At 34.9% G+C, this 13,921-nt stretch overlaps 1 protein-coding gene across 3 annotated transcripts; it reads left to right on the top strand.

The window, feature by feature from the left end:
* The first annotated feature begins 1,131 nt into the window (after positions 1-1,131).
* Positions 1,132-13,692, top strand: LOC145137185 (phosphatidylinositol 4-phosphate 5-kinase 7-like). 3 transcript variants are annotated; one of them, XM_079071327.1, is made up of 8 exons: positions 1,132-2,347; positions 2,853-3,020; positions 3,086-3,251; positions 7,652-7,762; positions 8,322-8,440; positions 12,484-12,629; positions 12,679-12,868; positions 13,242-13,692. In XM_079071327.1, exons 1-8 carry the CDS (start codon positions 1,344-1,346, stop codon positions 13,519-13,521), a joined length of 2,184 nt encoding a protein of 727 aa, XP_078927453.1. In that variant the 5' UTR covers positions 1,132-1,343; the 3' UTR covers positions 13,522-13,692. The 3 variants fall into 3 exon arrangements, with proteins under 3 accessions (XP_078927453.1, XP_078927451.1, XP_078927452.1); XM_079071325.1 differs by having other exon boundaries at positions 1,134-2,347; positions 8,253-8,440; XM_079071326.1 differs by having other exon boundaries at positions 1,135-2,347; positions 8,253-8,440; positions 12,700-12,868.
* The last annotated feature ends 229 nt before the right edge of the window (positions 13,693-13,921 follow it).

Raw genomic sequence — 13,921 nt, forward strand, 5'->3', positions numbered from 1 at the left:
TCATTTTATGTGTGGTTAACCGAGACGAAGACCATAACAACCAAATGTATTTTTAGCCATGAGAATTACCAGCGTTAAAATTTTAGAATTTGGACTAAAACTTCAAGAAAATGGCAACTATATATACCAAATCTGTAACTTACTTTTAAATTTATTTGGAAAAAGATGGAGAATCATCACAACTTAAATTACAACACCTCGCCATATGCCTTGCGTCGGCGAAAAGGACCTACAAAAGACCTCAAACCGTTCATCTAGCATCCAATTGTCATCCTTCTTAGGACACTAGTTTGCATGCTTGCGACGCACTCTACTCTATTATTCCCCTCAAAATGATATTTGCTCTCTCCCCCTAAAAAATTTCTAAAACCTCCATTGCATTGTACCTCCAACGGCAGAATTTCTGGAGTGTGAATCCGTTAGTGGATTTCCAAGTTCCAAGTTCCAATAAATCAATAATAAAATATCGCTTATTTTTAGGATTTGGATTGATTTAACAGGCGAGTGCTTCACTTCCTGGTGTGTATATGTTTGTTTTTTTGTTAAGATTGAACTTTAATCGAGTTCACGAGAAGTTTTTGTTACTTTTTGTACGTGTTAAAATTTGTCAAGTATTGACTCTGACATAAGTTTCAGAAAAAATTATGCCCAGTTATGCAACAATATATATATATATATATATATATATATATATATATATATATATATATATATATATATATATATATATATATATATATATATATATATATATCACTATTTAGAATCGAAGATCATTTTAAAATGAGTCAAAAAAGTATTAGGCTATCTTGTTCTCAAATTATAGTCTTCAAATATGTACTGCTTAATATCTGGATAGAATATAATACAATATCTATTAAAACGGCTAGCTTGGCGTAATTAGTTTTTGTTTGTATGTTCTTTGAGAAGTCAAAGTTAATTTTTATTGCACTTGCTATGTTCCTATCTTGATTGAAGAATATAGTATTTGTTTAAGGTATTTAAATTCTCTGAGATAAGACATGACATATATCTTTAATTTGCTGGTATTGTTTAAGGCGACACATGTTACTTATTCTCACAAAAAAACTAATAAATAGTCTTTCAAATCTTGCTTTAGGCCAAAGAAACAATTCAAATAAAGTATTAGTATTCCGCTGCTGTCTTCATCGTATGTGCAAAACAGGAACAGTCAAATATTAATAGATGGTATAAGATGGAAGTACATGAATAAAAAACAAGGATGGTTTTACAATTCAGGGGTCTCGTTGCTAGTTTCCAATATTCATTGTAACAGGTGATATCAATACCAGGAGCTCATAAGAAACTGATAAAAGATCAGCATGAGTATGGAGATCTTTCTAAAAGGAGATGTGTACTATGGTAATGTCAAGGGAATGATTCCTCATGGTAGAGGTAAATACACATGGTCCGATGGTACAGTTTATGAGGGTAGTTGGAAAAAAGGGAAAATGACAGGTGGCGGAAGGATCACTTGGACATCTGGAACAACATATGAGGGTGAATTTTGTGGTGGCTACCTTGATGGTTTTGGCACGTTGACCAATCCAGATGGGTCAACATACATAGGCTCATGGAGGATGAACATTCAGCATGGGCTTGGGAGAAAGCAGTATAGTAATTCTGATGTTTATGATGGTTCTTGGAAAGAAGGAGTGCGTGAAGGAAGTGGTAAATATGGTTGGTGTAATGGTGATATGTATATTGGAAACTGGAAAGGTGGATTGATGTGTGGTAGAGGGGTGATGAAATGGCTGAATGGTGATCTGTTTGATGGTTATTGGCTAAATGGGTATAGACATGGGTCAGGTGTTTATAGGTTTGCTGATGGGAGTTATTATTTTGGGACATGGACAAAAGGACTCAAAGATGGACGTGGCATGTTCTATCCTGGAGGAAGTATTAGGTGTCCATCATCTAAAAGATTAGGCAAAAAGAAACGAAGTATAAACCGCAGTTTATCTGACAAAATTTCCATTAATGGATTTTTTAAAGACTTGGGTCGAATATCAAGTACGAGGATTTCCATTGGGGGTTCTGTTAGGGAGTTCAATACTGATATATTATCTTATACATCTGATGAAGGTGAAAGTGTAGATGATGATGTAGGTGAAAGTCTAGATGACAATAGTACTGTAGTTTGTGAAAGGGAATACATACAAGGAGTTTTGATTAACGAAAGGATTAAGAATAATGCAGGGGTATTATACAAAAAGGAACAGCAGCGAAAATTTCATATGAAAGAAGTGGAAAGGAAGTCGTCTTTGGACATTTTTGAAGGCCGTAAAAGCAGCTATCTGATGCTTAATCTGCAGCTAGGTATCAGGTATCCTTCTAACTAAGGGGCTTTTTATTTTTGATTTATGGGCTTAATGGGTTAAGCAATCTGAACAGCTATACATGGCTGTTTCCTTTTTACTTAATCTTGACAGAATGACTAAACGGGTTAAGCCAAAAACATAGATTAATGTCCTAAGACACTAACCTTTTACCTATTTGCTCTTTTCTTTTTCTCTGGATACATTGCACATTCGAATTGAGGAATATTGTTGTAATTGATTAATATTGAGAATTTTGATTTTCGGAATGTGAGGGTAAAATGGTCATTTAGTCTCATTTAGGCGGTTTATTAAGTTTAAAAAAGAAACAAACCTCAAAGCCATAACCTTCATCCACACAGACGCCATTACCATCTGAAAATTTGTACGCACATCAGCACATGTATTCTTGATTGTTCCATTCACCCAACTTTGAGTTCCAGTTCTTTTCTTGATTTCTGCCCGATTTCAGTCCAATTTTATTCTAGAATGTCTTATGGGACTTGATTACAGGTACACTGTAGGCAAAATTACACCAGTTCCTATGCGTGAAGTTAGATATTCAGATTTTGGAGAACAATCAAGAATAAGGATGTATTTCCCCAGGAAAGGCTCACAATTAACACCTCCACATTCTTCAATAGATTTCTATTGGAAAGACTATTGTTCTATGGTCTTCAGGTATCTGTATACTAGTGTTGATGTTTTTTTAGTCTTAAAACATGTTGATGGAGTTTGTTTCTCAGGAATTTGAGGGAGATGTTCAAGTTAGATGTTGCAGATTATATGATGTCCATATGTGGGGATGATGGTTTAAGAGAGCTTTCTTCTCAAGGGAAAAGTGGCAGCCTATTCTATCTCTCTCATGATGATAGATTCGTGATTAAAACCTTAAAAAAATCCGAGCTCAAGGTTTGATTCTACCAATACATGAATATTTTGCTTTATGAATGCTATTTAGCATCTTACTGTTTTCTACATGGATATACTAACAGAGATTATGGCGTAATTGATTTTTCTGTATATTGCATTGAATAAAATACCCTCTATATATAGGGAGAGATACAATCGATACATCCTTCAAATGAGGAGATAAAATAGGGAAGGATACATATAAATTATAGCTAAAATACACTTCCTAAAATACAGAAGAGTCGGCTAATACTCCCCCACAGTTTGAGCGGGGAAAGGACAAACGCTCAAACCAGATCGGAACTGTTGATATAAGTAACGAGGTAAGCCTTTGGTAAAGATGTCTGCATATTGCATAGAGGGAATGTGTAAAACTCGAACCTAGCCAAGTCGAACCTTTTCGCGAACGAAGTGGATGTCAATTTCTACATGTTTAGTGCACTGGTGTTGAACCGGATTTTGTGACAGATAAACAGCAGACACGTTATCACAATATACCACCGTTGCCTTTTGAAGCGGAACATGGAGCTCAAGTAAGAGGTTCCGAAGCCAAGTGGTCTCTGAGACAGTCCCATCCTGAAGTAGTTCGCCATCGGTGGCACTAAGTTTTGTGGACGTATCCACAGGCATAGAACAAGGTTTGCATGAGGACATAGAAGCCCTCTAAAGGATGTCACGAGTATAGGAAGCATGTGATAAAAATAAGCCCTGCTTATCTCCTGTGGCCGTGATACCTAGAAAGTGATGATGTGCACCCAAGTCTATCATGGCAAATGCCTGAGAAAATGAAGTAATAATGTTGTGTAGACACATAGGGTCAGAAGCAGTTAAGATAATATCATCAACATATAATAACAAATATGCACGATGTCGGCCATGCTGGTATATTTTCGGAGGCGACAAACATGAGATGGAAAACGAGCGTCCACAAAACCCGGAGGTTGGTGCATAAAAAATGTCTCATGTAGATCTCCGTAGAGAAAGGCGTTCTTGACATCCAATTGATGGATTGGCCATGCCTGGGACACGGCAAGGCTAAATACGGTCCGGATGGTAGCCAGTTTGACAACCGGACTGAATATTTCGTGGCAATCAACACCCACAGTTTGAGATTTCCCATTCACAACAAGTCGAGCTTTATACCTTTCTAGTGAACCAGCTACTTTAAACTTGTGGCGAAAAAGCCACATAAATCTAATAATTGGGCTATCCATCGGTCGAGGAACAAGTTCCCATGTGTTATTCACCTATAACACTCTAAATTCATCTTCCATTGCTAGTAACCAATTTGGGTCGGATCGGGCCATAGAGATAGAGGTAGGGATATGAGAGATGGGAGAGGTGGTAGTGGTATGAAGGTTGAGGAGGGTGAGAGGTTTAGTAACACTTGTCCAGGAATGGGTGTTCATCGAATGAGTAGAAGTAGGTGGGTTAGGTGGGGTAAGCGATGTAGTTATCTCGGTGGTAGGTGACGGGTTGGATGTGGAGGGAGTTGTAGATGGTATGTTATCATTAATGGGAAGGGAGGTAGTGGTATGGGGGCCTTTTGGCGACAAGTATGTGTTAAGATGGGAGGGGGGAGAGTGGTACAGTAGGAGATGAGTGTTGTTTGGGAGTTTGTGGTGGAGTTGGTTGAGTTTTTGATGGCAAGTAGGAGAATGAGGGAATAGGAAGATCATCTAAAAAGTCATATGAGGACGAGAAGGACTCTGGGCAAATGGAAAGGATGTCTCGTCAAACATGACATGGCGAGAGAGATGAACTTTTCCCATTGCAGGATCAAAGAAACGGTAGCCCCGAAAGTTTTCAAGGTAACAAAGGAAAACACATTTGATGGAGCGAGGTTGAAGCTTGTGAGATTGAGTAGCGGAAGTGTTGGGATAGCACGTACAACCGAAGATGCGAAGGTGATCATAGGTAGGATGGTGGCCATAAAGAGAAAATGTTGGTGTGGTGAAGTTGATTCGCTTTGTAGGAAGGATGTTATGAAGATACACAACCGTGTGAAGGGCTTCTACCAAAAATGAGTGGGGTAGCGAGGCATGGGTAAGAAGGATGCGGATGATGTCGTTGAGATGATGAATCATACGTTCGGCACGTCCATTTTGTTGAGATGTTTGTGGGAAAGAAAAGCGAAAAGTAAGACCATGAGTATTAGCAAAAGATTTAAACTCATTATTATGAAACTCGCCACCAAGATCACACTGGAAAGTTTTAATGGTGCGATTAAATTGAGTTTGAATTAGTTTGTGAAACTTCTTAAAATTGAGAAAGGTTTCAGATTTGAATTTGAGAGGGTAGACCCATATGTAATGTGTGTAGTTGATAATAAGAACCATATAATATTTGTAACATGTTTTGCTCAAAACCGGAGAAGTCCAAAGATCACAATGGATAATATCGAATGGTGCAACATATAAGGAATGTGAATCATAAAACGGTAAATGAGTATGTTTAGACAATTGACTATCATTTCATAAAGAAGAATCCATAGCTTTATAACAAATAACTGAAAATTTAGAACGGAGTAAATCTAAGATATGAGCCCCCAGATGACCTAAGCGAGCATGTCATCAATCATGCGTTGTGGTAAGGAAAGCGGACGAACTAGTTGGTGTTGTGAAGGGGTAGAGATCACATGTTCTATCATGACGAGAAAAAAGAGGTCCAGTCTTGAGGTCCTTAACAGAAAAACCATATGGGTCAAATTCAACAGAAGTTTGATTATCCGTGGTGAATTTTCGAACAAAAAGTAAGTTTTTAATAATGGATGGGGTGAAAAGGATGTTTTTTAATGCGTAAGAATGTGTGGTGGTGTTGTGTGTGGCATGGCCCGACCGGTGAATAGGAATACTAGACCCATTTCCGACAAAGATAGAAGTCATAGGTGGGGCAGGGCCGGTCGGGTGTGGTGCTGATGGGTGGCCGGTTCCTGAGTTATAACCAATGTTGGGAGCAGTGTGATTGGCCCAATGAGGTCCCTGAGTCGATCCATGTGACGGATATGGGGATGGAGGTGGGTTCCATGAAGAATTCCAGTTCTGGTAATTTGCTTGGTTGTGATAATTTTCGTGGTTCCAAAACTGTGGTTGTCCACGACCTCCTCTTCCTCAAGAGTTTCTGCCACGACCACGACCATTGGCACCACGACCGCGACCAGAATTCCACTGTTTTCGATTGCTCGAATAGTGATAAGAGGGTTGATTTCGATTTCCTTGAGCGGTTCTAGCAGGGTTTTGGGAAGATCGATCCACCGACGCAGGTGCAGCGATGACTGTTTGGGCTTGGCTTTTTCAAGCGGTTTGTCGATGTTGCTCCAACTATAGCATACTATCGGCTGTTCCCATGATGGAGAGCTTTTATTGATGTACGCACCAACGACATCAAATTCAGGGGCAATCCATGAACCATTTGCAAGACCAGTCTAGATTCAGTTACTGGGTTCTCGACATCTCCAGGCTGATCAACAAGGTCTTAAAGTTTTTGACAGTAAGATTCCATTTATAAACATGCTCCCAAGGTAAGATTGGAGAATTCCTGTTCAAGGGCTGCTGCACGTGGTCCTTTGTTGTTGAGAAAATTTGTTTTGAGTTTATTCCATGCGGCCTGGGCAGTGGTATCATTCTCCAATATGCGAACCATTAATTCATCAGATAACGTGTTGTAGATCCACTGAAGAACCAGAGCATCGATTTACATCCATTGGAGATAACCGGGATCAGTTTCAACTGGTGCAGGGGTCTCTTCAATGTGAGCGAGAACCTTGTAAGCCTTGGCATGAAGACGAAACAACTTTATCCAAGACGAGTAGGTAACTTTTGAGCCATCTAGAGTTTGGATCTTTGTTTGGATGTTTGTGACAGTGTAGGCAGGGTGTAAGGTCATGGCCTTCACCTCACCTGAACCCGAATTGTCTTTCATCATGGAAGGAAGGCTGAAGCAAAACCGTAGCTTTGATCACAGAGATAGATATGTCAGTTGTTAGTGTTTAGGCGGGCTCTGATACCATAACAAAGATTATGGCGTAATTGATTTTTCTGTATGTTGCATTGAATAAAATACCCTCTATATAGGGAGAGATACAATCGATACATCCTTCAAATGAGGAGATAAAATAGGGAAGGATACATATAAATCATAACTAAAATACACTTCCTAAAATACAAAAGAGTCCGCTAATATATACTACTAGCTCTATTTGCATTTTGCATGGCTTAAGAATTGTGCAATTTTTTTCTAGCTCGATAGTTAAATCCAACTGAATTTGCTGCTTTTGTGATTTTAGTACATCCACAACTTGTTATGTCTCTTTCACTCTATCCACATGGCTTAAGAATTCTGCAATTTTATTTCTGAACAAAAAGTAAATATTGTTTATATGATAATGTGATTTTCTCCAGGTTTTACTCAAGATGCTTCCAAGCTATTACAAACATGTACATGCTCACGATAACACCTTGATCACCAAATTCTATGGCCTCCATCAGATAACACTAAGAGTTGGCAAGAAGGTATGTCATATTTATCTACAGTGGGGTGGTTTCGTTTTCTTTTTCCCCCATTAAGTCTTGTATGTAAAGTGAGTGAATGATGTATGCTCGGATAAAATGTTGTATACATAACAATTGCTTGTTCTCTACACAGAATAAACAATTATCATTTTACCATTACATTCCCAAAAACAAATTCCACTATATTCATTTATTTAATAAACATCATCAATTTTAATGTGAAAGGAGTTGGGAGGAAAAACAAAGAAGGACAAGTAGGGAAAGGATTAGTGTCTTAACACATTAAGCCATATTTTTTTTGGCTTAACCCTATAAGTCATTCATTCGAAATTTAGTCAAAAAGAAAGAGTCATGTATATAGTTGTCTGGATCAAGTGGTTAGCTCATTAAGATGATTCGGTAAAAAAAATAAAAATAAATAACCTCTTATTTTGGTTTCATAGATTATCGTAATCAATAGAAATATTTTTTGTTTTAATCTCAATTTTAGGTACAATTTGTAGTCATGGGAAATATGTTCTACACTGAACTTCAAATTCACCAACGTTGTGATTTAAAGGGTTCTTATCACGGAAGAAATACAAATAAAGATGATATAGAAGTGGGTACCACATTTAAAGACCTTGATCTTGCTTATGATTTCCATATGGACAAGTCGTTGCGTGATGCACTTTTCAAGTAAGTTTGACTTATCATCAACTATATCACTAGTTTCTATGTTATACTATAAGGGGGCATTTGATTTGTATGATGTTTTTAAAAGGAATCGAAAGGAAGTGAAATATGAGTGAATTGGAATATTGAGGAATTGCAATATGCTACATGTTTGGTTGGAAAAAAATGTGTAAGTGTGAGAATCTTGAAACCTCTTCTCATCAAGAAATCACGTACAAATTAGACAAGAAGTTATCTATGTAAGGAAAGTATGGCTAACCTAGGATCTATGTCTAGTTTATATCTAATATAAATACATGTGAAAGTAATACATATCTAGTCTAATAGTCTCATATTGTCATAGTGGGAGTTTGACGGATGCGCTCTATTCCAAAACTCATCAAATAGAAACGGTGATAGACCTTATGTGAAAACATCAGCTAGTAGGTACCAATGTTGTAAAAATTCGTAGGCAATATTAGGTTGATCGACTGGGGACTAGCGAGTACTCAGCCTAGGCCGGAGTAGTATTCTTTAATATTAGAGTAATCATTTAATCTCCGGCCTTTTTTTCTGGTTCCATCAAATTTGCATTAAAATAGATAAAGTTAAAATCAAACAATAAAGGGTTTCATGAATAATTGAATATATTAATTACTTAACAATTATAGTTGCTCATTTTTTTAAAAGAAAATGTCAAAATTCATGAGCTTGACTGATTTGGCCGATTTTTTCCTAGTTTGACCCTACTTTGATCGAGCTTGACCAATTCCGATTATTTTACCGATTTCTAGAAATCGTCTTGGTATATACCCGATTTCAAGTACTCAACCGAGTAGGCCGAGTTTTATGACAATGGTGAGTACCAAGATGAAACATATAAAACTCATACTTCTCATTTTGCAACTTTTTCCATAACAAAGTGGATGTTCATTTCATTGTGCTTTGTGCATCAGTGTTGGAGTTCCCCACTAAGTAAATTGCACTTACATTATCACAATACACAATTGTGGCCAGAGATTCTGAAGAGTAGGTTTCATTACCAACATTCTATGGGGATCGGATTTGCAGCTCCATGGTATTCGACTTTAGCACTAGACTGAGATAAAGACTATGTTTGGAGGACCACAGAATCAATTTGTCAATGAGGAAAACGCAGTAACCACACGTTGGTCATCGGGAATTCGGACACCCCCTTCCCCCAATCTTCATCGATGTAGAAAAGAAGATACACGGAGTGAGATTTTGTGAGGTGTAAATCGTGGGTGATCATATCATAGATGTAGCAATAATCTATTGAAGTGCGTTCACATGATCCTTTGAGGAGCATTCTTCACTTACCACAAGACCGATTTCGTGACGTCTAACTGAAATGCCAAGAAAGTAACTAAGTAGTGTAGGATCCTTCATAAAAAATTCTCATGTAAAGAGATCCATAAGGGAGTGTCGTAGTTGATGAGAGGAAGTGGTTAGAATTATGATGTGATATAAAGTAGAAGATACGCCACATCATTAATATGTTGATAAGATAAATAGCTAGGTCACATATATTATGTGTGAAACTGATTGTGTCAATGAAATCTATACAACATTCGTATGAAGCACGTGCTGCTTATTTTAGACCGTCCAAGGACATTTTAACAAGACAAACGCTATGCAGATGTGAATCATCACAAACCCTATTGGTTAGTGCATATATATCGTTTCTTATAGTTGGCCATGAAAAATTTCATTTTTGACATCTAGTTGATGTATAGGATGTGATTTAGACACCTCAAGGTTTAGTACAGTTCTAATGGTAGCTGGTTTAACAACCGGTCGGTTAAATTCTTATTTAAATAAATACCGACCAACTGACAATAAGCATCCCCTACTATGCATGCTTTATATTTCTCAAAACGCTCGTCTGGTTATAGTTTGTGTTTAAAATCCAAATCGATCTAACCATATATATATATATATATATATATATATATATATATATATATATATATATATATATATATATATATATCATGGTTGTCAAAATCGCGATCCTAATCGTAAGATCTTACGATCCTACGATCTGAGGTATGAAAAACGAGCCGGATCGTAAACGGATTGTATTTGGGGTAGGATCGTAGTCAGGATCGTAAGATCGTAGGTAGGATCATATGATCGATATCCGCTCTAATCCAACCTTCCATTGAATTTTTTTTTTTTTTTTTTTTTTTTGCAAATGAAACCTTTTATACCACTTTATGTCTTTACCCTTTTTTCAATTTACCGTTTATCATTTTGTGTTGTGATTTATAACTAATATCTTGAAATTTTTATATCGTTTGAACAAAAAATCGAATGTTTGAAATATTTTTCATGTTTTAAAATTATAAATTAAAATTCTGTTTTTTTTTTTTGTGGGATCTTAGGATCTCGATCTCGATCCCGATCTTGACAGCCTTGATATATATATATATATATATAGTCTCGTTCGTGTGAGGACTCAAAAAATGGTGAGGGCAATTCTCCATCACCCATTTCGTTAAGGGCACAAACGTCAAACTCAAATACTTGGTCGTGGTGTGTTCGCATTCGACTACGTCCGTAGTAACTAATACGGACCCGAGGATTTAATCATGTGCGACGAACGTCCATGGAACGTCATTTAAGTGGGTTTTATTATTTATTTTCGTTTTTTTATTTAGTTTTTATTTATTTTTCGTTAAAAACAAAATTCAATAAAAAATTAAATAGATATATTCTCGGTTTTAACGTTTTTAATTTATATTGTTTTTTTTATTTCGTTTTTTTTTAATTTATTATTTTTACTTTTTTTCGTTTTCTTTCGTTTTTTTTCTTTTTTTTTTAAATATCATTACTACATACTTAAAGGTAGTAGAGTTTTTCTTTGTTTTTTTTTTTTATTCTTTTTGATTTTTTTGTTTTTGTTTTTATTTTTTTTAGTTTTTAAACTAAATAACGGTTTGAGTTTTTTATGTCTAACAATTATAAAATTTTAAATAAGAAGAATATTAAAGATCATAACATTTTTCGTTCATATATTTTTTAACCATATTATTTTGGATCATAAAATTTTGAATCAAATTATTTTGAATTGTAATATTTTAAATCAAATCATTTTTTCATCATATGATTTTGGATCAGTAATATATTCAAATAAATATAGTTTTTGTTCAAAAAAGGTTACGGATCAGTATATATTTTTAATCATAGAAGATATAATTAAGGATTATAAAATATTTGAGTCAAAATATTTTTGATCATAACAAATTAATGATCATAAACAAGTTGAATCAATACTTACTTTTTTTTAATCATAAATATTTTGAATCATCACATTTTTTATCATATTATGGTGAACAATTTTTAAAAAAAAATAATATTTCTTAAAATTAAAAATAAATACTTCAAAACTTAGTTTTGAAAATTTCTTTTTTAAAAGTCGCTAGTATATTGAGTAGAAGTATCCCTAAAATTTTTATGATTTTTTGAGAATTTTTTTCACCGGTTTTTTGTTAAAAAAAATTAATTGTTTTGTCAAATTTTCATAAGTTTTTTTTACACAACAACGAGTAATGGGGAAAAAAATCTTATGGAAAAAAACTTGTTTTTGGAAATCACATAGTGTTTTAGGAAGGATATGATTATTTTATGAAATCATATGCTTCGGGAAAATATTTAGCTAATAAAACGACGCAGTTTAATGAGGTTTAGTACCTAAGGTTAGTTGCGACTGTAATGTATATTATTTTTTCATATATATATATATATATATATATATATATATATATATATATATATATATATATATATATATATATATATATATATTCAATAAAAATATAAAAATTAGTTAGGGTGAATATATAATAAAATAACTTTTTATTTGTTAATTCATTCCATTTCTTTCCAACCATACAAATACAGACTAATTCCTCTGTATTCCAAATTCATGATATTTCAATTCTTTTGATAGGTATCATTTCTTCCAAAAATATGAATATTTTATTAACCAAATGACCCATAACTTTACTATTTCATTGAACTTCCCTCCTAATTTTTTGCAGACAAATCAAGCTTGACTGTATTTTTCTAGAATCTCAACGGATTATAGATTATAGCCTTCTTTTGGGATTGCACTTTAGAGCTCCTGAACATCTGAAGAGTCTATTGGAACCACCAGATGCATTTCACAAGCCGCAGAAAACTCCAGGTGAAAGTAAATGTTCTTATTCATATTTTAGAATTATTTAATAATTTAGAGAACTATTGTTCTTTTTTAGGTCCACTAAGTCTTGTGGATCATTCGATTCCTCCAAAGGGACTTCTCCTAGTGACACATGAACCGAGTTCTGTGAACACCGAACCGGGTCCACACAGTAGAGGAAGTACTTTAAGGGCATTTTCGGTAGGTGACAAAGAAGTTGATCTCCTTCTTCCTGGTACTGCGAGGTATTCCATATGCTCTTTGTTCAGATTTTTGTCAAATGATAAGTCCAATGGTGAGGCATTTTTTTAACATTTAATATTACGATGGAATAGAATCACATGCATGAACTACTTAATGAAATGGACCATTGCATTTCACTATAATATTTTGTTGTCTCGAAGGAATGTGATGAATCATTCAAACATGGTGCATGTTATCCATAATTTGCCATCTAAATGAAATTTAATTGGTAAATAGAGATAAGAATGTTATGCTGTAAATAATTTTCTTTAAATTAAGATATACTACAATGTCATTTCGGTGTACATGAAAAGAATTATAATTTGTTCACATATGTTCCATTCTTTTAACTAATCTTTAGAAAAACACTTTCAGGTTACGGGTGCAATTAGGTGTGAACATGCCAGCTCATGCAAACCATAAGGTCTCCCACGACATTTCCGGTTCCACAGAAATCGAACTTTATGAAGTATATGATGTTGTTCTCTATCTCGGTATAATCGATATACTGCAAGAATACAACACAAGGAAAAAAATAGAATATGCTTATAAATCCACCCGCCATGATCCCATCTCAATATCCGTTGCGGATCCTAAATTTTACTCCAAACGATTCATCAATTTTCTCGAAAAGATTTTCCCTTCTAATACTTAATTACGATATTTATATTTTCAGTGTAACACATGATGTATAAATATATTTACATATCATATGTACAAAAATATGTTAATAGTTATATCTATATGTGCATTATATTGTATTTGGGTATGTGGTTACTTATCATTTGTACATAAATATATTAATAGTTATATGTGCATTATATCGTATTTGGGTATATGGATACAGTGGTAGACATTAATTCTTTAAATGTACATATATCAATGATTCGTACAGTTCATTAAACATCAACCACCTAGAATAGTTTGTGATGCACCCTACTACCCCCACTCCTACCAATGCTAATTGTTCACTCACTAATCCATCATTGTTTCTGTTTTGACTTTTGACTTTTGAGTTTAGAAACTTTTGTCCGTTTGAACAAAACAGCACATGG

This window comes from Lactuca virosa, chromosome 9, assembly GCF_052849685.1.
Source record: "Lactuca virosa cultivar CGN04683 chromosome 9, Lactuca_virosa_CGN04683_v6, whole genome shotgun sequence".
Lineage (NCBI taxonomy): Eukaryota > Viridiplantae > Streptophyta > Magnoliopsida > Asterales > Asteraceae > Lactuca > Lactuca virosa.

What these genes read in the sequence shown, in the direction of transcription:
- LOC145137185 (XM_079071325.1), top strand. Translation starts at nt 1,344, where the DNA reads ATGAGTATGGAGATCTTTCTAAAAGGAGATGTGTACTATGGTAATGTC. An exon ending in TATTGTTCTATGGTCTTCAG is followed by an intron (nt 3,021 to 3,085) that starts GTATCTGTATAC and finishes TTTGTTTCTCAG; the next exon opens with GAATTTGAGGGAGATGTTCA. An exon ending in CAAGCCGCAGAAAACTCCAG is followed by an intron (nt 12,630 to 12,678) that starts GTGAAAGTAAAT and finishes TTAATAATTTAG; the next exon opens with AGAACTATTGTTCTTTTTTA.